This window comes from Panthera leo, chromosome B2 (genome assembly GCF_018350215.1).
Source record: "Panthera leo isolate Ple1 chromosome B2, P.leo_Ple1_pat1.1, whole genome shotgun sequence".
NCBI lineage: Eukaryota > Metazoa > Chordata > Mammalia > Carnivora > Felidae > Panthera > Panthera leo.
In genome coordinates this window covers 38,463,660-38,486,631 of record NC_056683.1, presented here as the reverse complement: position 1 = coordinate 38,486,631, position 22,972 = coordinate 38,463,660, and the positions used below count along the sequence as shown (strand labels likewise).

Genomic DNA, 22,972 nt, shown 5'->3' with positions numbered 1-22,972 from the left:
GTGTGAGCCAGGCCAACACATCCCAGCCACCCAAACATGGGAAAGCAAGTGGGTGCCTTAGGGAGGGGTCTCAGCTGGGCAGGTGGCAGAACTTCCAGGCAGTGCCGGTGACGTCTCACAAATAAAACCATAGCTTCTGTGAAAGCAGAAGGAGGTCCGCGCTGCAGAAAGGGCCTGGAGGATTCCATGTGAGGCCTGCGAGCTGAGGCGTGTGTGCCTTCCGCCTCTTCTCCACACTGCAGAAAGGGATGGCCGGGCCCTGGGGCATTTTAATTTATGGCTTGCCATTTGAACCGTGGCCGATCGGCCTCCCCATGGCTGCCTCCTCCCAGGACTGAAATGAAACGCAGGTCACGGGTTCAACCCTAGTGATGGGGTGTACTCAGGAGAGAGGGAGGAGATTTATGGCTTGGTCTCTACCCTTAATGAGCCATCATCCCCCAGAGCCACGGTGGCCACTGCCTTCCCAGCCGGGTGAAGCCCGGAACCAGTGCCAAGGGGCAGGCAGGGGTGCGGGGCTGGAGGACGGTGCCATGAATCTCTGACAGCCACGGGGCTCCCTGGCTCACGGACATCCGGTGGAGGGAGCAGCCAGTGGATCACAGTTGGGCTGTTGACCTTGAGTCTTAAGCAAAGTGAAGAATAAAAGGTCATATTTATTCCGTCAGAGCCACAGGAGCCATAAAATATCTGAATGTGAATCAAGACAGCGATAAATCACTCATCGTTCTTGGGAACTTGGCTGATCTGTCTTCTGGCCTTGTCACCCACTGGGCAAGCTGGGGAGCAGTGTGTTCAGAAACGGGGGACTCCAGGGGATCCCAAACAGTGCTCTCTCTGGAACGCAGAAGTGCCAAGAATCACTGAGACTCATGGGTTCCTAGAATGTAAGATGTCCCTCACTGCAAATAAGACCTTCTTAAGAGGTCTTCCTGACCACCTCCCCACAGAGGTTTTCGAGTGTGAGCGGGGGAGTGACACAGAGGGGGAGACACAGAATCCGAAGCATGCTCCAGGTGCTACACTGTCAGCACGGAGTCTGACGCAGGGCTTGAACTCACGAACCGTGAGATCATGACCTGAGCCGATGCTGGACGCTTAACTGAATGAGCCTCCCAGGCGTCTCTTACTTTCTTTTAACCCAATAGGCTTTTCCTTTTTGCCATAGCATGGTCCACTTTATAACATATTCATTTGCCAATTATGTTTGTTATTTATTTTCTGCCCTCACCCTGCCCAGAATGTCAACTCCGCGAGGCAGGGACTTGTATCCCCAGTGCTGTATCCCCACTGCCTCCAGCAGCGCTGGCATATAACAGGTGCTCCGCAGACATTTCTTGGATGAATGGACCAGCCTGAAAAGACTGATCTAACCGTAACCCTTCTCTGTGCCCAGGAAGACCAGAGTCCCATCTGGGACACAGGACTTGCCCCGGGTCATACAGCCGTTAGGGGTTGCAGGACTGGAAAAAGAATCCAGGCATCCAACTCCTGGGCCAGAGATGGGGTTCCACGTGGTCTGAACTGCACTCACACCCATCAGAGGACGTGCTTGCCCGCCACATTCTGCTAACTACCTATAAGATCGGGAGCTGGCAGTCCAGGGTGGGCAGGCTGGGGGTTCCTTGCTTCCTGTCTTGATTTTTTAAAAAAGTAGGAAGGGGGGGGGCAGGGGGGGGCTCAGTCAGTTGAACATCTGATTCCCGCTCAGGTCATGATCTCGCGGTTTGAGCCCTGCATGGGGCTCTGTGCTGGCAGTGCAGAGCCTGCTTGGGATTCTCTGTCTTTCTCTCTCTCTGCCCCTCCCCCACTTGTGCATGCATGTGCTCTCTGTCTCTCTCTCTCTCAGATAAATAAATAAACTTAAAACAAGGTGATGAATATACTGATAACTGACTTCCTAACCCAGAGGGGGTCCGATAATATGGGTTCCATGGGTGTGGGAGGTCAGGGAACTCTTACAAGGTGGCTGGGCATACAGCAAGAGGTGTTTAGGGAGCACCTTCGCCTGGTGGCCACCACTGTGCCGGCTTCTTCGCCTGGATCGCTCGTTGCATTCTGACTCCGCGCCGTGAAGGAGTATAATAATAATAGCCAACGTGCACTGAACTATGCGCCAAGTCCTGTTCTCAGTGCTTTTAGGTATTCATTCATTTAATCTGCCCGACAGCCCTATGAAGTGGAGAGCTTTCTATTATCGTCCCTACGTTACAAATGAGAAACCGGAGGCAAATATGCCAGGATATAAATGCTTCCATTCTGGGTGCTTGGGAGGCATCAGTGAACAAAACAACACAAGATCCTTGTCCTCCTGGGGGAAGCGGGCAACCAACACAAGTCCACAAGTTCATTCTATAGGTAGGGGGAGGCAATGCATGCTGTGCAGGTAGAGCAGAGCAGGGTAAGGGGCTGGCGGCAGTGGCCTAGTTGCAGTCCTAGGGCAGCAGGAGCAGGCCTCCCTGGCAGAGGCTTGAAGGAGGTGAGCCAAGCGGAGGTCTGCAGGAAGTGAGTTCCAGGCAGAAGGAACAGCCAGGGCCAGACCCCCAGGCCAGAGAACCTCCGAGGAGCAGTGAGGGGCCTGGGTGGCTGCAGTGGGGGAGTGAGGGGCAGAGTCCAGGAGATGGGACAGGAAGGGAGTGGGGTCAGATGACGGGAGCCTTACAGGCCCCCTCAAGGACACTGTCTCAAATGCTCTGACTCATTCAAATGGTCGCCTCACTTCCAAGCTCACAGGTGGGACGCTTGCGTGGTTCAGTTAGTTAAGACTCTGACTTCAGCTCAGGTCACGATCTCACAGCTCATGAGTTCGAGCCCCGCATCAGGCTCTGTGCTGACAGCTCAGAGCCTGGAGCCTGCTTCGCATTCTGTGTCTCCCTCTCTCTCTGCCCCTCTCCTTCTCTCTCTCTTTCTCAAAAATAAATAAATAAATAAATAAATGCTCACATGTGCTCACAGGCTCATGCCAGCACCCTCCTCTCCTCTCTGCTCACACACTGAGGGTGCTTCCACACTGGCCAGTAGACACACACTCACACACACACTGGCCAACAGACACACACTTACACGGCTACCCCTCCCCCCAGAGCTCCCCAGAGCTTCATTTTCCATCCTACCTGTGTCTGTGGAAGAAGGACGGGAGGGGTCCTCATCAGCCTTGCCCCATCAGCAGCCCAGCCTGGCCTCTCCACAGCTGGACCAGGTGAGGGAGGAAGGCAAGCCAGTTCCTGGACCTTCAGACCCGTACACCCCAACAAACAGTGCTGGAGAGACTCCCAGAAAATTACAGATGGAAGTCTATGATGTACTCACACCCAACTGACTCACGTGATTACTCCCATATGAGATTACAGACCCACATGGCCATCCTGCAGGGACACCAAAGTGCATTTAGTGGCTCTGTTCTGTGCTCATTGTCGGCACAGGAGCTGCTGTCCCAGGCACGGGGAGGGGTGGGGACAGAGAAGGTAATAATACTGCTGCTTTTAGGGGCACCTGGGTGGCTCAGTTGGTTGGGTATCCGTCTCTTGATTTTGGCTCAGGTCATGATCTCACGATGGGTGGGATTGAGCCCTGCCTCAGGCTCTGCACTGATTGTGCAGAGCCTGCTTGGAATTCTCTCTCTCCCTCTCTCTCTCTGCCCCTCCTCCACTCACTCGTGCTCTCTCTCTCTCTCTCTCTCTTCCTCAAAATAAATAAACTTAAAAAAAAATACTGCTGCTTTTAGGTAATCCCAGTTAGAACCAGGACGGGGCACCTCTAGACCAGGCCGGCCTCACCTGAGAGCTTCTGGCTAATGAATAAATTCCACAGTAAGGTTCATCTTCTCAGCACCGAGACCCTGACCCCCAAGATGACCTACCGGTGCCCCCAGACAGTTCACCTTCTGCCACTACAAGAGCTCCTGCCTGGAGATGGGTTAGGTGGTGTTAGTGTTCTCTATGAAAAAGATGTTGCTGCAGCCAAAGATCAGTAGACAGACAGACAGACAGGGAGAGATGATAGACATGACAAAGTAGGTAAGCGTTCACTATATTTATACATGATGTAGTGAGTACATATTGCATGCCAGTGTTTTGCATGTACTATTTCTAATCCTTATGTGGCTCTGCAAATTAGATTTGCAAACTGCCTTTATGAGCAAGAAGCCTGAAGTTCTGGGAAGTGAAGTAACAGGGGTAAAGATTAGGCGGCCGGTACGTTGGGAGTCAGAAGTCGAGCTCACGGTCCGGGTCACTCCCGGGCCAAATCCTCTGTGCGCTCATGGTTGGGAACGCGGTGCCTGAGCTCCCCGCCCCTCTTTGCTGGCCGTACCTCACCCGCCCTCCTCCTGCTCCACATGGCTCCGGTCACCCTCTTCTGGTGATATTCTTGTAGAGTTCTAGAATGTCAGAATTGGACATTGAAGCACAGAGAAGAAAAGTGCCTTGCCCAAGGCCCCACAGCAAGTCCATGGCAAAGCCAGGGTTAGAGCCTTGTCCATGCAGTCTGGACCTGAGGCTATTTGATGGCGGGGGACAGCTCTGTTCCCCCACCCCGCCTCCCACTCGGCTGCGCAGAGTAGCCTCCGCACTGCGTCAAGATCTGACTCCAGAGGTCATTCTCTCCCTACCCCTGTTTAATTCCTTCCCGGCCAGCCTGCTTGTGAGAGGCAGAGGTGTCCGGGGGAGGATCAGCAGAAACACAGCCGGGAGAAGTGCTGAGCGGGCTCCCTCCGCCCACCGGCTGGAAAGGACATCTCTCTGCAGGATGAGGCCGCAGGAGAATGATGCCTGGCCAGCCAGGTGTCTGGCACGCCACTTGGTCGTGGGGTCCGGCTTCCAGGCACGCAGCTCAGAGCAGCCCTTAAGGAAGCACCAGACAGTCTCCAGATCACTGATTCGTGCACCGGTGCTGAGTGTCCCTGTTATAAAAAACACCACCTCACATCCGTGACCACCTTACCGCTTAACATGCTGTGTCCGAGGAGACACATCTTCCTAGGTTTTCCCAACAGTCCAGTTGCAGTAGTATCTTTCCCATGTGACAGACAAGAAAGCGGAGATTCTCAGGAGCGAGACCTCCTTGTTCCCGATGGCTCAGCTAGCCGACGGCGAAGCCAGAAATGGAACCTGATCTTCAGACGGTAGATCTGAGCATTTTTATTACACACACGTATTCCAAGCACTGTACACGGTACTGAGCAAATATTGTATTTAATTTTCACAAAGATACCGTACGATCGCTATTATTAACCCATTTTGCAAGCAAGAAAACCGAGTGCAGTTTGGAGATGTGCTGTGAAGAGGCGTACGTACATTGCATGGCCAGTGAGCTTTCTTTCTTCCACATAGCACAGATTCGACCTCGGGATTGATACAGTTCCCTTCCTCGGGGAGCTTCTCATCTGACACAGAGAGGGGATTATTACTGGGGGGAAAGGCAGGACCCCAAAACTCACCCATGAAATAACTGAGGGTTTCACATCATCTTGATTTCTTCTATCAAGGGTCAGCGTTGACTTCAGCACCATCATCGAAACAAAACCTCCCTCCTACCCTCCTGGCAGAATTTGCTTTGTGATGGCATTTTGCGGGGGGAAGGGGGGGGCACTGATTTTATTGCGCCAAAATATGCGTAACGTGAAATTGACTATTTTAGCCATTTTCAGTGTGCAGTTCGGTGGCACAAAATGCATCCACACTTGTGCTACCGCCGCCCATCCCCCAACTTTCCGTATTCCGGACCGTAACTCCGCATCCATCAAACACCAGCTCCCCTTTCCCTTCCCCCCAGCCACCCTTCTACTTCTTGTCTCCCCCCACTCTCAGAACTTCGTATAAGTGGAATTGTGCCATTTTGGTCCTTTTGTATCTGGCTTATTGCCCTGAGCGGAATGTCCTCAAGGTTCACTTACGGTGTAACGTGGGGCAGAATTTCAGAAAAATATGGAATGCGTCATGAATTTTCACGTCATCCTTGTGCAAGGGCTTCACTAATCTGTGTATCATTCCAACTTTAGTATACATGCAGCTGAAGCAAGTACTGTGATAACATTTTTTAAATGTTTATTTATTTTTGAGAGAGAGAGAGAGACAGAGCGTGAGCAGGGGAAGGGCAGAGACAGAGAGGGAGACACAGAATCTGAAGCAGGCTCCAGGTTCTGAGCTGTCAGCACAGAGCCCAAGGCAGGGCTTGAACCCACAGACCAGGAGATCATGACCTGAGCTGAAGTCAGACGCTTAACCAACTGAGCCACCCAGGTGCCCCGCTGTGATAACATTTTTAAGAAGGCTGGTGCCACAGGTGACTTTGCCGCTGGGTGGTGCCACCGTGAAATTATGGATCTGACAATGCGGGGAACTGTCTGATCAGGGACATCACTGGGTGGCACTGACCTGGGTCTGCCAGTTAGCTTTTCCGGTGCATTTTGGACGCAGCTGGTGGGGAATCTTCGGTTTGAACACTCCTGTGTTTACAGCGAGGTGTAATTGGTCTGACACCTTCTGCATTTTTTCTGTAAGTGATGAATTGTTAGTGAGCAAGCTTTCTCAGCTCCTCAAGGAGATGAAAGGCAACTATCATCGTCATCTTCACGGGGGTAACCAGCCGCCCTGGGAGGGGGCGGCCATGCTTATCTCCACTGCATTTCATTTTTCATACCCACACAGGAGGTTGTCCTGCTATCCTCATTTCACACATGAGCGAAGAGGTTCGGAAGGAGAAAGTGATCCGGAGTCCCACGGTTGGGGGCAGAACCGGCCCTCAAAGAGAGATTTCTGTCTGATTCCAAAACCCACGCTTTTTCCTCTGAGACATGCCAACCCAGTCCTTGGGGGCTGGGAGCAAAGGACAAGTAAATACAGGGAGAAGTTCCCCATCCACAGAGACCTGGATCAAGAGAGATGGAGAGAAATTAAAGACCCAGAGAGAGAGGCCCGACACGGGCGGGAGAGCTTGCTGGGTCGGCTGCGGTGGTAGAAACAAGTCTGCAATCGTAGAAACACTGCTTCCAGGGAACAGAATGGAACAACATGACTTAATAGCAGCCTGGGGGAAATCACAGAACGTTTCCATTGACCGTGCGGAGCCACGGATGGGATGCAGCTTCCAGAAACTCTGATGCAATCTTGGGTGGGAATGGGAAGAGGCTCAAGAGAAGTAGGATGTCCCATTGGGGGAAGGTGGGGTCTGACTCTGTTCTCTGTGCTCAGACCGCCCCAGAGAGAAGGGCCAAACCCACCCTGGCATGCTACTGGAAGGGAGCAGCCGGGTTGTACGTGGAACCCGGGGCCCTGAGGAAATTGGAAGGAATGGGAATGTTAATTCTGCAGAGGCAAAAAGCTCAACGTGGGATGGGAGAGCAAAGCCCAGTTTGAGGAGCACTGATGTGTCCACACAAAATAAATAAATAACACCTTGTTCTGAGTGTTCCCAGGCGGGTGGCTTGGGGCCCATAAGAAGAAGGCCCAACGTGGGCCAGGACTCTCCTCCACTCAGGGTTGTGAGAAGCTGGAGGGGCTGCCTGGCCTGCCCCTGCAGAGTGGCGATCACAGTGCTGATAGCCAGAACAGTCTGTTGCAGAGGGACCCATGCCCCTCTCCAGCAGCGCTCCTGAGGTCTGTGTGTGGAGATGGCAGGGGAGGCTGGAAAGACCAGCAGACGTGGGTGAGTCACCAAGCTGGGCCAGCGGCCACACGGAGACAGACCATCAGGTCTCAGATGGCTGCCTCTGAGCTGGGCTGCATGCTGCCTAGCTGGCCGGAACTTGATTTCTCCGTCCCCATTGAGACCAGATGACTCCTCAGGTACCAACTAGCATACGCTGAGTGCTCTCTATGGACCCGGAACTGGTCAGAGCACAGGTGCTGACTCTTTAGTCCTCATAGCAACCCTGTTGAACTGTAAACCTCCCTCTTTACGGAGAGGTTGAGCAGCTTGCCCAAGGTCACACAGTCGGTAAGTGATGGTGCTTGGCTTTGAACCCTGATGACCCAGTATCAGCACTTTAACCCCTCCAAGAGGAAGAGCACCATGGAGCGGGGCCAGCCTCCCCCAGTGACACTATAGTCTCAGCCAAACCCGGGGCCTGGTGATTTCCCATACCCTGACAGGCAGCCAGATCTGCCACACTTCCCGAGTCAGAGAGCAAAGGAAGGGTCTCCCCCGGGTCAGACCCTCACCTGTCACCAGGTAAGCCCTTCCTCTGGGGAGGGGAGCGAAGAGGCAGCCTGCTGGAGCTTGGCTCACTTTGGCCTGATTTCCAGCCATCTCTGCAATCACTCAGCCAGGGTTTAACTAACACTGGTCACCACCTGTCTTCTGGAAAACACTCTTGGAGTCACGTGGTGGGTGGGGGCACATGTCCTGCAGTGAGTGTTGCAGGCACGATGCCTCCCTACTGACCCAGCCAGGACCCAGGCACACCCCAGGTCTTCAGCTTTCTAGCTTGTGTGAGGTTTGTTAGGCACAAATCCCCGAGGCCTGCATTTCCACCGTCAGAGATACGTTTTTTTTGGTTCAGCATCACCAACTCCTTTATATAACAATCCCTCAAGAGGAGCTTACTCTGTGCCAGACACCGACCTAGGTTCTTTGTGAATCATGACTCGTTAAACCTTATAGCAACCCTATAAAGCAGAGCTTATAAATGCCCCATTTTACAGAAATGGGGTATTTTTAGGAAACTAAGGCACAGGCAGGTTAAGAAATTGCCCACGGTAAGTTATTACAGCTGGGAAACGGCTGAGCCAGCATTTGAACCCAGCAGGCTGGCTCCAGGGTCTGCTCATCACCACTGCCCTCGGCTGCCTCTGAAGCTTCTCTTTCTTTCCTCGGCTGCCTCTGAAGCTTCTCTTTCTTTCTAATGGTAGGTATTCCTGGGAGGGGTGACATCTATTGTCGGGATTGGATTTATCAGGGATTTTTCTTAATAGAGACTTATGCAACAGAACTGTAACTAACAGGCAGAAAGTGGAAAAACAGGAACAACGATGTAGAAACAGAGGACCAGAGGGGGGGTGCCTCAAACTTCAGTTTGGCAAGGCAAAGAGTGCACTCTGGGAGCACACGAGCTTGAGCCCGGCCCAGGGAAACCCCAGAAGGATCCCAGTAAACCCTGAGGTCAGAGGAGTCAAGAAAAGCTGGAAAAACCAGAAAGAAGGGATTAAGCTTTCCAAAGTCACCGAGAGAGCTTGTGGGGAGAAAGAGAAACACAGGCATTCTATTGAAACCTTTAGGAGTGGCCTCTGAACCGGACAGCGTTCCCTGGGCTGGCCCCATCCGTTTGGGGTGCCAGGGCTCACGCAGGAAAGCACCTGTCACCTGCTGGAGCACATAACAAAGCTGTCCAGCATGCTCTGGAAGAGCAGCATCCTACTGCCCTGTCCGGTGTGGCAGCCTCTAGCCACATGTGACTAGCGTGACTGGGACCTGAATTTTTTGTCTGATTCCATTTTAACTAATTTGAAGTTACATTTAAATAGCCACATGTAGCTACTCTTTGGTGGTGCAAATATAGAACATGCATTTCCTTCACCTGCCCAACAAATGTTTTTAAGGGCTGACTTTGTGCCAAGTGTTGTTCTAAAGGCTGGGGAAATATCAGTGAACAAAAGAGGCAGAAAAAAAAAAAAAAAAAACCCTGGTCTCCAGAAGGAGAGCTGGGATTCTACTGGAAAGAAAGAAAAGATAATTAAGAGGAAGCGTAGGAAGGGGTGCCTGGGTGACTCAGCTGGTTAGGTATATGACTCTTGATTTCAGCTCAGGTCATGATTTCATGGTTTGTGAGTTCGAGCCCCACATTGGGCTCTGCACTGACAGTGTGGAGCCTGCTTGGGATTCTCTGTCTCTCTCTCTCTCTCTGCCCCTCCCCCACTGATGCGTGCTTTCTCTGTCTCTCAAAATAAATGAACATTAAAAAATAGCATAGTAAGTAAGCCAATGACAACATCTTTCTCTCAGGCAATAAAAGTGGACTGGGGTAAAAATGGAGCAGAGTAAGGGGCATGGGGGACCCAAGATAGAGGCGAGGGAGAGCCTGTGGTGTTAAATGGGTGATCAGAGAAGGTAACATTGGAGCAGAATTGAAGGAGGTGAGGTAGTGGGCATATGGACACCTGGTGGAAGAGCACTGAGGTAAGGTCAATGGCCAGTGCAAAGGCCCTGAGGCCCTGAGGCACCTTTGGCAGGTTTGAGGAATAGCAGGGAGGCCAGGCCCTGGTGCAGAGTGATCAGGGTGAGTAGGAAGAGAGGAAATAAGAGAGGAGACGTGCAGATCACATGGGACCTGTGGGCCATGCCAGGACTTTGACACATGAGACAGGCCTCACTGGGGGCATTGAGCAGAGGAAGGACTTGATCTGACTGGCTTGTAACAAGATCCTCTGGCTGCTGTCTCAGAAGACGCAGGGGGAGGAGAGCCAGAGAGTTCACCCAGAGGCCAAATAAACAAGTCTTTGATCCCCAACCCTGCCTGCTCTCCCAAGGGAGGTGGGAATGGGTAGGGGGGGGGGGGGGGGGCCTTTGCCTCAGAATCTCAGTAATCTTGAATGTGGCTTCTTTACTTGTGGAGGCCCTCAGGGCACCCGGAGGGGGTGGGGGGCCTGTGTTCTCAGCAGTGGCAAAGGCAGAAAGACAGAGACAGAGCCTGGTCCCTGGCCCCTGGCCCTTGTCAGAAGTTGGTAAGAGGCTTCTGATTCTTGGAGCCCTCACCCAGTCACGCCAGCTCCATGATAATCCCATTCTAAAGAGCGGCCTTGTGCCTTCCCCTGCTATCACTCAGGGCCAGGCATTTAGGGAAGACCGGCGTCTGGCATGAGACACCAGAAGAAGGGTGGCCACCACTTGCATCGGTACTTCCAGTAAATTCTCTGTAACTATTCTCTGATCTAGACCAGAAACAACAAATCTGAGACACAGATCCTTCCTGCCCCATGCCACTCTGTCCCACGGAATTTGAACACAGCCTCAGAATCCTTCTTGACCCTGGCACTCAGCCAACACTCAGGATTGGAACACAGCACTGAACGTATTTGCGAGCCTTCCAGAACCTCGCTCCTGGCTACTACTTTGATGACCCTATTTCCTGTCACTCTTCCCTCCCACCACTCTATTACAGCCATGCCAGCTTCCTCACTGTTCCCGCCTCAGGGCCTTTGTACTGGCAGCTCCCTCTGTGAGGAAACTGCCCACAGATACCCACATGGCTCCCTCACAGTCTTCAGACCTTACAGGAGCATAAGGAAGCAGCCAGACAACCCTCATCCCTCCCTGAAATCCCACCTCCACCTCTAATTAGCTGTGCAACCTCGGGGCAATTCAGTTACCTTCTCTAAAATGGGAGCATAATTGTGAAAGGAACTTCTCAGGGCTATCATGAGCATTACTATCATGAAGTAATGTGAGAGTGCTGAGTTCAAGCCTTGGTTAGGTGCACATGTTCCCTCTGTGAGACCTGGGGCAAGTCACTTCTCTGCACTTCAATTTATTTATCTGTACATGGAGGATAATAGTACACCTCCCTCCCAGAGTTGCCATTAGAATTAAATCAGTTAATATATGTAGCATACTCAGAACAGTGTTTGACATACGGCAAGTGTTCAATAAATATAAGCTGTCGTGGTAGCAATACACGATTTTTTTTTTATTATTGCTGTCAGTTAGCCTGACTCTTAAGACTCACTTCCTGCCAAAGTCGGATTCTGCACAGTTCAGTTCAAGGTAATTCAGTATAGGGAGGCTCATGCTCCACGGTCTGACGACCCGGGCTTACAGCACTGGCTCAGCCATTTTCCGGCAGTGTGCACTTGAGCAGGTGACCCGTATGCCTGAGCCTCAGTCTCTTCGTCTGTAACATGGGGATAATTATTCCCACCGAGAGCGCCCGTGCACGGAATCAAAGAGACCGTGCCTGTCAAGCGCCCAGCACGTGGTAGGTACTCTGTAAGTTGTATGCAGGATAGAAGCAGCCCGGTCTCCTTTCCACCTTGCGGTTTGTGCAGGATGCAAACAGGCCCCTTTGGGGGCTTGCGGAAAGAAGGAGAGGCTGGGGAGCGGGGACACTTGCCTCGGTTTAATGAGGCTCTTTCATGTGCCCCGAGATCTCGCAGCCTGCCAGAGAGGTTGGCAGGCTGGTGCTACTCTGAAGAGCCGGGTAATGAGGGTGCAGAGCCGGGGAAGTGGAGTAAGGCAGCTTGACGTGGCTTCTCCAAATTAGTGCTGGGGCTCAGCGGGCAGCCGTGGTGCATCACGGACGAGGGGACATGCACCTGCAAAGAAGTGGTGCTGGGGGAGCTGAGGGGCTGGGGGCTGGAGATAAAAAGAGGTGCATTTGCTGACAACTCCAAGAAAGCAGAGAATGTGTTTCTTGCGTCGATACCAGCACCAGTGTCTTCCTCTTCCACACATACACACTCAGCCCTCTGGGCCGTCACCCATGTACGCAGGTAGCAAGCCCCCCAGGCCCTCCCTGTCCCATCTGCAGAGCCTGCACTAGTCAGGAGAGCCTAAGGCTGCTGCAAATGGCTGCAAACACAGAAAGCCTCAAACGCAATCAAAGTTGATGTCTCGCTCTCCTGAGAGTCCAGGGCGGTAAACAGGGTTAGTCAGGAGTCCTTCTTCACCTGGAGATGCAGGCAGCAGCTTCCACCACCCCTCGGGCCTTGCTGTCACCCACCTGGTCGTGTCACCACACCCCGAGTCTGGCCACAGAAAGGAAAGAGAGCGCGGGGCAGGCAGTCCCTCTCGTTTAAGGCCTGATTCTGGGCGGGGAACACATCCTGTTTGCCAGAATGTACCACTTGGAATCCCCTAACTGCAAGGGAGACGGGGGAATGTGGTCCAGAGCGAGCCCAGGGAGGAGGGAGTAGGTCTGGTAGTCAGCTCGCAGGCTTTGCGCTGAGACCCAGGCAGAGACTCAGCGTGTCTCCCATTTGTTCCCGGATGCCCCCAGTGCCTTTAACGGGAGCAGTTAGGAAAGAGCAGGCCTGGTCTGCAAGTGACTCTGGGAGAGGTCACACGGGAGTCACCTCAGAAGTGTCAGGGACATGCAAGAGTGTCTGAAGGGGGTGAGGCCTGGGCCGCAGAGGGGCAGAGCAGTGACTAACATTGCCTGGGACCAGAACCCTTACGTACTATATATATATGTGTGAACACCTACACACACACACACACACACACACACACACACACACTCAGCTCTCAGATGGCACTGAGACACACAGACGTGTTCTACACACTTTGTTTCACACATGCACACACGTGCCCGCACTGACACACCCATACACATCCCTAAAGGTTGCCAGGAGGCCACGCGGTGAGCCTCAAGGCTATAGAAAAATGCCTCTCTGGAAAGACCTCCGCAGGACCAGCCGGTGTCTGAGAGTCACCATTAGCCAGCCGTCATATTTAAATAAGATTCGCTCGCATTTGTCTAGACCTTAACATTTAATGTAGCGCTCTTTCATTCACTCAACCGTAGGGTAAATATTTACTCAGCAGTGACTCTGGGCCAGATACCATGATTGACAGTGGGGATAGAAGTGAGTAAGACATAAGATGTGGCCCCTGGCCTCCAGGGAGCTAGAGAAGAGCTCTAAGGGAGGAATGCAGGGAGGGCGCTGGGAGAGGAGGGCAGGGGCAGCTCTCGGTGGGGGGGCGGGGGGGTGGGCAGACATGACGTCTGGGTCAGGCCTCAAGGGCCGTGGTCACCAGGTGGAGAAAGATAGGTGATTTCCAGGAAGAGGGGCTGCTAGATGCAAAGGGGTCAAGGCGGCTTATGTGGGGAGTGGGGAGTCACTCAGAGAAAGTGGCACAGTGCTTCCCGAAGCTGGAGTTTCCACGAGGTTAGGCCAAGATGTGCTGCCGCCGGCAGGAAGCCATGATGGTCTTTTCCCAAAGTGAAAGGGGAAAATGATAACAGGCAGAACATTCTCGTCATGGAAAGGTTACCTCCTGTGCCACATAGGATTCAGTCAGGATTTATTGAGAAGAATAAAGCTCGCTTTAGATCTAAGAGGGAATTCAGTACAGGGGTTGGGCTACACAGGGGTTGGAATTGCTGGGGAGGGGTGTCAACAACAGGGCACAGTGAGGCACCCAGGGATTGGCTACAGCTACTACCACCCATCCACCCCCACCCAGTGGTGGGAAGCACTGGAGACGGAATGACCAGAACCTGAGATCCAAATCTATCTGGCATGAACCAGAACCCCAGGAGCTGGGATCACAGAGCGGGCTCAGGAACTGATGGGAAACCACCACCAGAGGCAGAAAAAGAGGAAGAAACAGCTGGCGTCTCCTGTTCCTCCCACCCTCCTTCCAGTGCCCCCATTGGCCAACTGCTCCTGGAAGCCCCGGGCCAAGGAGCCTGGGAACAGGCAAGGGAGCCTGGGAAATGTAGTTCCTTGCCACACAGAGTGGGGACAGGTGAAAGGAAGACAGACCTGACAGCAAATAGTGGGATAACCGGCATGCTCCTATGATTCCCTCCTAAGCCTCCGGCATCAGCTGTAGACAACAGCTATAGATATGTCTGGCAGTATGAAGCTGAATGAACAAATGCCAAACGAATATTAATAGGGAAAAAGAAAAACAACCCAGGAGCAGCCACGTACTCCTGTTTTGTTTTTCCCGGGTAAGTGCTTGGGGTTGCAGCCTTAAATTGTGCTTTAGAACACGTGAGCTTAGTTACATTTAATGTGTTGGGGCAACTTAACTTAAAATAGCAATTCATGTTTTCTGCTAACAGAGATGTCGCTGGTTTCCGTGATGGAGAGAAACCTATGAGGATTTCAGCATGTGTCTTTTGCAAGGAGGGCTGTGACCTGATGGCTGTGCCAGATATACTGCGTGGCCTCTCCAGATCCCCTCTTCTATACTGCTGTGTGCCCTGGAAGGCTGACCAGTGTGCAGCCACGAGCCCCAGCTTTTGGTTGGGGTCAGCCAAAGAGAGCAACAGCAGAAGGTGGGGAGGAGGGAGGAGAGGAGGATACTTATTTGGCCAGTCCCCGCGCTGTAAGGTTGCCCCTGGCTGCCTCTGTCCCTCAACCAAATTTTCTATTCCAGTGTGTTGGCACCAGAGGACATCTGGCAATGTGTGGAGACATCTTTGGTCATCACAACTGGAGATGCTACTCATGTCCAGTCAGTAGAGGCCAGGGATGCTGCAATCATCCTACAGTGCCCGCGACAGCCCCAACAACAAAGAATTTTCGGCCCAAAGTGTCATCAGGGCCGAGGCTGAGAATCCCTACTCTGGATCAGTCCCTCTCAAGCTAGTCATAGTGAGGGATTTGCGCTGTTTCCCAATCTGTTGGAGACCAATGCTTTTATAAGAATGTAATGGAAATAAGTTATCACAAAAAATGATCATGCACTGGGATGTCACGCCGATGCCAAATTGCTAGAAAACTTTCATAATGCTTACTCTGAATTTCTGTACTCTCTGTTCGTGGACCTGTGGGCCACACACAGAGTAGCTCTGCTTGGCCTGCATGGGTCTTTCTCCTTCCTGGATCTGGTGACCTCCCCTTGATATGCTCAGGGCTAGATTAACAGCTTGGCTGCTATCAACCCTGGGTTATGACATGTTCCCTTGCGGTCCCCCATCCCCAAATCTACCCCTTTGTAATGAGGTCCTTGTAACATATCCCTTTGTGTGTGTGCCTTCTACCCCTAAAGAACCCAGCTGATTCCGAGGTGTTTTCCTAAAGACCGTGGGCAGAGTCAGAGGGTGTGTGAATGGAAGGACAAGAGTGTGATGGGCAGTCCGGTTTGGGAGCCCAGCTCGGGAGCTTGGCCTGTCTCTTGTAGGTCATGGGCAGCCCTTGAAGAATGTTTCAGTGGGCAAGGGGCATGGCCAGAGTTGTTTCAGATGGAGCACTCTGGGAATGGCGGTGCTGAGCATGGACTTTAAGGGAGCATGGGTGGAGGCAGGGAGGCCGTTTGGAGGCTGCTGCATTCAGGCACACCAGAGACGGTAGGACCTAAGCAAAAGTGTGTGTGTGGAGAGGGAAGGCAGGGAGAAGTCCAGAAGGAGAACCTGTCACCACAGTGCCCGTGGGGCATGGACAGTAGTGAAGGGGGACCCAGGCTCTCCACCTCTCACCGGGAGGATCAGCAGTTGATTGTGTTGTGGGGCATGAGCAGGTAGACAGGGCCACCCGGGCCAGAGATGAGTTCAGTTCTGTCACTAGAGTTTGAATAGTGCCCATTTCACATGACTTTCTCGCGCAGTTCATCTCCCTGACTGCCTGGGGTGGGAAGCAGTCTTGCTTAGAAGTGTGGGCTCTGAGTCCCCGAGGATCCAGATCTGGCCTCAGCTCCACCACTCCCCCGAGGGAGGGGAAGCGACAACTGCTTAACGTCCCCCTTCCCTAAATTGGGAATGATGATAATGACTCCCTCCGGGGGCTGTCAGGAGGGTTAAGTGAGATAATGTGCGCAGACTTCCAGGCACAAGGTTAGTGTTCGGCAATTACCGTTTTTTTGGCAAAGGCAGACTTGACTGCCAAGGCTATTTGGAGCCAGCTGGCTCTGGCTCTCCTGTAAGTAGACACACACACACACACACACACACACACACACGGGAACCAGGAGCTGCTTCCCTGCTCTTAATCCTGGAAGGTAGTCCCTTTCCTCCACCTTGTTGCTGACAGGCCAGTTAAGGTCCAAAGCTTTTCCAGCCCAACCCCTCATCCCTGGTGCCAAGGATCTGCCTCGCCCTATCGCACCTCTGTCAACAACACAGCCCTTTGGGGCCTCATCACCTTCTGATCTTGCCTGATTTGGGAAGCAGGGACTGGGGGGTGGTGGGGAGAGGCCAGGCAGGGTCCTGCCCAAACAAAGTTGCCCTGAGGCCTCAGGAAAATAGGGCAGTGTCTGACAGGCAGGATGGCTCAGTAGTCAGGAGTGGGGGCCCTGAGGCCCAACTGCCTGGTTCAGATCCCAGCACTGTCAGTTACTAGCTGGGTGCCCTTGGGGAGGCAGTTTAACCTTTCTGTGCCTCTGGTTCTTGTCTGTCTAATGGAGATGACAATTGTTATTATGAGTATTAATCCCCTTAAAGATCTCAGAACAGTGCCTGGCACATAGTAAGCCAGCCCTCGGTGTTAACTCCTCTTTTTCTTTATTATTAATCAGCAGTAGTGGTAGTCTGCTTTCCAGGAGGAGACAGCCAAACTCCGATAGGATTTCTGGGCTCATGGTCCATCCCCCATGTCCTGGGATCGTTGCAAAGGTTGAATGCCATACTGAATGTGGAAACCCTGTCACACAACAGGTGTTCAGTAAACGAGCTGGGCCATCCCCTCCTCGAATGGACATGCTCTTACATTACTCATGTCCCAGCAAGGTGCTGGGTGGAGTGAATTTGGAGCCAAATGCTAGCTGTATAGGTTTGCCTCTTACCTCAGCACCTCTTCCTTCCTGTCTGCAGAGTAAGTATCGCGAGAGTGGCCACCTTGGAGAGTTGCTGTAGGACTAAGGGAGTTAATAGACAGAAAATAGGGCCTGGCCTACAGTTGACACGTAGTGTTGGCTCTTACTGTCATCTGTGTTCTGGGTGTATACAGCTCCTGCCTCTCCAACTTACATCATTAGCTTGGAGAGGAAGCGAAGTGGGGCCTGTGGGGCCCTGGTCACATAGGACTCCTTGGGCTCTGCCCAGTGGGTGGCCCAGCAGACCAGAGATCCTATTGGAGGAGGAGTGTGAGCCCCGGTGGTGTTCTGGGCGCTGTTCCAAGGAAGGGGTGGCTGACAAGCCACAGGCTGGGGCGGGCTTTTCAGTGAGATGAGGAAAAATGCCCCCATGTTTATCACATGGTAAGGAGCAAGCCCAGACTATGGGCCTAGAAACTAGCGTTAAAGGCCAGTGGCCCCTCCTAGCAGTCCTAGCTGTGTGACTTCAGGCCAGTCACTTCACCTCTCTGAGTCTTGGCCATTCCTCCTCTGTCATGACAGCACCAGTCCCTATCCTCACAGGGTTGCCGTGATGCCCAGGTGAAACAGATAGACCCAAGGGGCTGGCCTGTAGGCCTGGCAATTGTGCAACTCCCCCTCCCCCCTGTCCCGTCCCCCTCCTCTCCCCCCCCCCGCCCCCGCAGCCCCAGCCCCAGCCCCACCACCCTACCTCTTATAGCTATGGGCCAGGGGCGGGGCTGGGGACAAAGTTTCCTCCCCTGTGGCTTCCCCATCAGCAGAGCAGGCTGGGAGAATGAGGAGGGAGGCAACAGCCTCTGGGGCTGCCCACTGACGGGATGTCAATAAATGCCTGTCAGCTCCGATCCTGCACGCTGAGTTCCCTGGTGGAGGTTTTCAGGCTCCAGTATTTCATATTTGAGATCTCAATTAAGCTGCCTGGCTCTGGTTTGAGGGGTTGACGGGTGCTGATGGAGCCCTTGAGTAGTAGGGGACTGGAGAACAGAGGGCCCTTTGGGAGGAGGGGCGGTGGGAAAGGCAGAGAGGGACATGGCCCCTCCAGGCCGAGGTGAATCTCTCTGCAGGAGTGTTTATGGGGTGACACAGGCATGGTCTCCCGAGATGTCACAAGGCCTGATACCCAGACAGGGCCTTAGAGATCAAGGTTTACCTCCAGGCTGCCGGAGGGGCCAGGCGGGAGAGGCCCAGGAGAGTGGACGGGCCCCAGCATGGGACACTGCTGCCCCACCAGAGCCTCCCAGAGCCGAGGGACCAGTCCAGGCCTCCCCAAGCAGAGAATCTCTTTCCAGGCCTCTCTGGATGAGGCTGGCCCGCTATGCCCATGACGGAGGAATCATCCCTTCTCTCTGGGAAGCAGAATCGCCCTCCCATCTTCAACGTCGTGTGGTGCCCCTCACCTCTGTCAACACCCTCGCCCCGCTTCCAGTTCTCTTCTGCTTGGACCCTTTCTAGCCGGTTTGCAGCAGCAAGCATTCTCCCTGCACAGCGCAGGCCCAGGGAGGGGCTCCGGTCGGTCGTGTGGATGAATCTCCAGGACACAAAAAGGGGTAGAGTCCCCGGGGGACTCGAGCAGGGTCAGGGTGGGCCTGGCGCCCACCACCTCCCAGAGTCTGAGGGAACCATGGAGTCAGGCTGGGGGAGGGGGCTCCCTTGGTTTAGTCTCTGCTTCTGCAGCCTTTAACCTCTCTGCCTCTCTGTGTCTCTCCCTCTGCCCCTCCCGTGTTTCCTCTCCCATCTCTTTCCCCGAGGCGTCCCCCTTCTTCTCTGTACCTCCATCTCTTAACCACCCTCCACACCCCTGGCCTTTGTATTTCTACACCTGGTCTGCGTGTGCACCTCTCGCTGACCCCTCTGCCCCCGAAACTCTGTCACTGCCTTTTTCATCCCCCACCCCCCCGTCCCTCTCTGGCTCCTTATCTGCACCCCTCACCTCCCACCTCTCGGACTCCTTCACCACTTCCTGTCAACTTCCTGTCACCTGCCCTCCCTTCCTTTTCCTGTCTCTTCACCTGTCCCTCTCTCCTCTGCTCCACCTCATTCCCTCTGTGTCCCCGTGTCTGTCTCTCCCTCTCCCTGCCTCTCCTGTCCTCGTCACTCTCTATTACCGCCTCTGCCGACCCTCACCGTCCTCCCCCTCTGCGTCCACCCACCCCAGGATGATCCCAGCCTCCAACAAGGCCTTCGTGGTCAACAACCTGGTGTCAGGAACCGGCTACGACCTGTGCGTGCTGGCCATGTGGGACGACACGGCCACAACGCTCACAGCCACCAACATCGTGGGCTGCGCCCAGTTCTTCACCAAGGCTGACTACCCACAGTGCCAGTCGATGCACAGCCAGATCCTGGGTGGCACCATGATCCTGGTCATCGGCGGCATCATCGTGGCCACACTCCTGGTCTTCATCGTCATCCTCATGGTGCGCTACAAGGTCTGCAACCAGGAGGCCCCAGGCAAGCTGGCAGCTGCCGCGGTCAGCAACGTGCACTCGCAGACCAACGGGGCCCCGCCGCCCCCTCTGGCCAGCGCGCCCAGCGGGGCGCCCGTGCCAGGGCCGCCCAAGGTGGTGGTGCGCAACGAGCTCGTGCACTTCAGTGCCAGCCTGGCCCGAGGCAGCGACTCCTCTTCCTCCAGCTCCCTGGGCAGTGGGGAGGCCGCAGGGTTGGGACGGGGCCCCTGGAGGCTCCCCCCACCTGCTCCCCGCCCCAAGCCCAACCTTGACCGCCTGATGGGGGCCTTTGCCTCCCTGGACCTCAAGAGTCAGAGAAAGGAGGAGCTGCTGGACTCCAGGACTCCGGGCGGGAGAGGGTCTGGGACATCGGCCAGGGGCCACCACTCGGACCGAGAGCCGCTGCTGGGGCCGCCTGCGGCCCGGGCCAGGAGCCTGCTCCCCTTGCCCCTGGAGGGCAAGGCTAAGCGCAGCCACTCCTTCGACATGGGGGACTTTGCCGCTGCGGCTGCGGCAGCCGGAGGGGTCGCCCCGGGTGGCTACAGCCCCCCTCGGAGGGTCTCGAACATCTGGACAAAGCGCAGCCTCTCTGTCAATGGCATGCTCTTGCCCTTTGAGGAGAGTGACCTGGTGGGGGCCCGGGGAACATTTGGCAGCTCCGAGTGGGTGATGGAGAGCACGGTGTAAGCCCGTAGGGCGGGAGGTGGAGGGGGGGCTCCTCCTCTCACCCTTGCAGGGTGGATAAAGGGGAAAGAATCTATACTGGCAAGTCTTTGTGGAGTTTCCATGGTGATGTTTACATCCAGGGACAGTCTCGTCTCCCTGTCAACGCCCCCACCACCACCCACACCCCCTTCCAGGCCTGTCCCCCCCCCCACCCACCCAGCCGGGGTGTGCTCAGGGAAAGCGGACTCGATCGCTAAAATGTCGGACTGAGCCCTGAGTGTTTGGAAAGGCGGACTCCCTCCTTTCTAATCACGAATGTAGCGTGTAAGCAAGCGGCTTTGGATTGCTTATGGCTCCAGTGTTGTTTTTATTCCTCAACTTATTTTTCCCACTTCCCAGACTCCTCCTCTTCATTCACACAGATCACGGAGAATTTACTCTTCGTGCGAGAGCGGGTTCCCAGCAGCCCCGGTAGTGGGAGATTATCTACTGTCAGTTGACAAGAGAAGGGAGCGATTCTGGTCCCACACTTGTTTGGAAGGAAGACTAGGGCATCCCCTGCCCAGGCTCCTCGTTATTCCCAACCACCAGAGCACTGGGGAGGGATGGGCCCCCACCGCCATGCCTGACCCAGCTTCCTCTGCTAAACATGATGCCCCACAGCCATCACATCAGCTTAAGCCAGAAGGTTAACTTCCAGGACTTATGTGTGGGAAAGGGAGAAGGGCTTTATGAGACCTAAGAGCATAAAGGATGTTAACCTTTGGAATTGCTTTAGGATTTTTACCTCTTTCAGGGGAAGCTAGGACAGAAAGTCCCCATGAGCCTGTGACAGGCCAAGAGGGTTTCTGAGGAAAGCAGAGTGGGATGGCCAAAGGAGCATTGGACTTGGAGTCCAGTGCTCTCCATTCGGGTTCTGGAGCCACCACCGGAGAACCAGCTGATCATACTGGGCAAGACCCTTTTTCTCTTTGGACCTCAGTCTCTTAATTTGCAAAATACTGGATTGTACCAGCTCTTGGGATTCCCTTTAAGTTCTAAGGACAAATGAACTCTTCCATGCCTCTAGATGTTATGGTTTCCAGATCAGCAGTACCAACAGCACAAGCTGGTAGAGCGTCGCTATGCTTCCTTCTGGACACAGAGGAAGTCTTCTAGAGGTTTTGGAGGGGGAGAATCTGAATCTTTTTAGGATGGTAGGGTTTTGAAGTTTGAAGAGGTGTTTGCAAACATCTCATCCTTAGCCCTCTCTCCCTTTCCCCCAGAGCATAAAGGACTTGCCCAAGGTCACACAGTGAGTTAGTGACCAAGTCAGGCCACTTCCTGGGGTGGTGTTTGGGATTCATTATGCTGTCTACACCCTGGCTCGGGCATTTCTGTGTCCAGAGTCCATCCCTTGTCTGTCCTTGAGGAAGGTGGCTCAGGGTGGCACATGGGGGGACACCTTTCCTGGATGACATCCTTGAGGAGGATCCATCTGTGGAAATGACATATGGCGATGGGAAGGGTACATGGGCTCCTTTCCACAAGGGGCATTAACCTTCACACCCCAGACCATGTCAAGAGGGGGCAGAGGACATATGGCCATGGAGATACTGCATGAGAAGCATCTCGAGGGCTTTCTCCTACATCTCTGTCTCTCTTGCTCTCCATCTTTCAGGTCTCTCCTCATTGCCAACATACTACCTCTCCCTCGGTCTCCCCAACCCATCCTTTGCTCTTCTGAGTCTCTGCCATTGATCTTTAGCCTCTCTTTTGTTCTTCTCCCTTCTTCCACTTGCCAACCACACCACATACAACATCCAGGTGAGTCCCCTTCTGCTGAAGGGTTCTAATAGGCTCAGACCCGGAGCTGAGCTGGCGGCCCCCAAACCCACCTGGAACACACAAGGAGCTGGTGGGGAACTGTCTATGCAGGATTGCCTTCTGGCTCCAGCCCGGGAGCCTCCAAATCCCTTGTCTTTGTCCTTCTCCACTGACCCAGATCCCTCCTGCCTCCTCTCTCCTCCCTTCTACTCTCCTGTCTTCATACTTGTCCTTCCTGTGACTCTCTGCCTTCCCCAGTCCCTTTCTTGTCCTGACAAAGTCATTAACAGACCAGGCCAGTCTCTTCCCGACACAAGTTAATTTTCCAGGCCAGTCCCGGGGCCAGAGCACATGTCTTCCCCCATCATGGTGGCAACCACAAAATTGGATGACTAGAAAGGAAATCTCTCCTTCCCTCCCTCTTCCCCTGCCCGAGTTTTTCTTCTCTCCTTTTTCTCTCTGAACCTTTCTCCTTCAGTCTTTCTAAATGTAGCCATTGAGGAATTGAGCCCAAATACCACCTGTCTTTTTGCCTTTGGGTTCAGACACCCAGAGGGAAAATGGTGGACACCGGAAGAGGAGGAACCAACTGTCTACTCCTGTCAGTGACCCCAAGCTCTGTCGTGACATGATATGTA

At 53.9% G+C, this 22,972-nt stretch overlaps 1 protein-coding gene and 1 pseudogene across 2 annotated transcripts in view; one reads left to right on the top strand and one right to left on the bottom strand.

The window, feature by feature from the left end:
* LRFN2 (leucine rich repeat and fibronectin type III domain containing 2) overlaps window positions 1-20,723 on the top strand; it is a 39,470-nt gene extending 18,747 nt beyond the window's left edge. The window contains exon 2 of one of the 2 annotated variants that reach the window (XM_042938668.1): window positions 19,571-20,723. In XM_042938668.1, coding sequence (XP_042794602.1) covers window positions 19,571-20,549 — 979 coding nt within the window. In that variant the 3' untranslated portion in view covers window positions 20,550-20,723. Of the gene's footprint in view, window positions 1-6,647; window positions 7,386-19,570 lie in introns of those variants that run through there. The other variant, XM_042938669.1, reaches the window with a different exon arrangement.
* LOC122220836 lies at window positions 5,919-6,018 on the bottom strand (annotated as a pseudogene).
* Window positions 20,724-22,972: the final 2,249 nt, after the last annotated feature.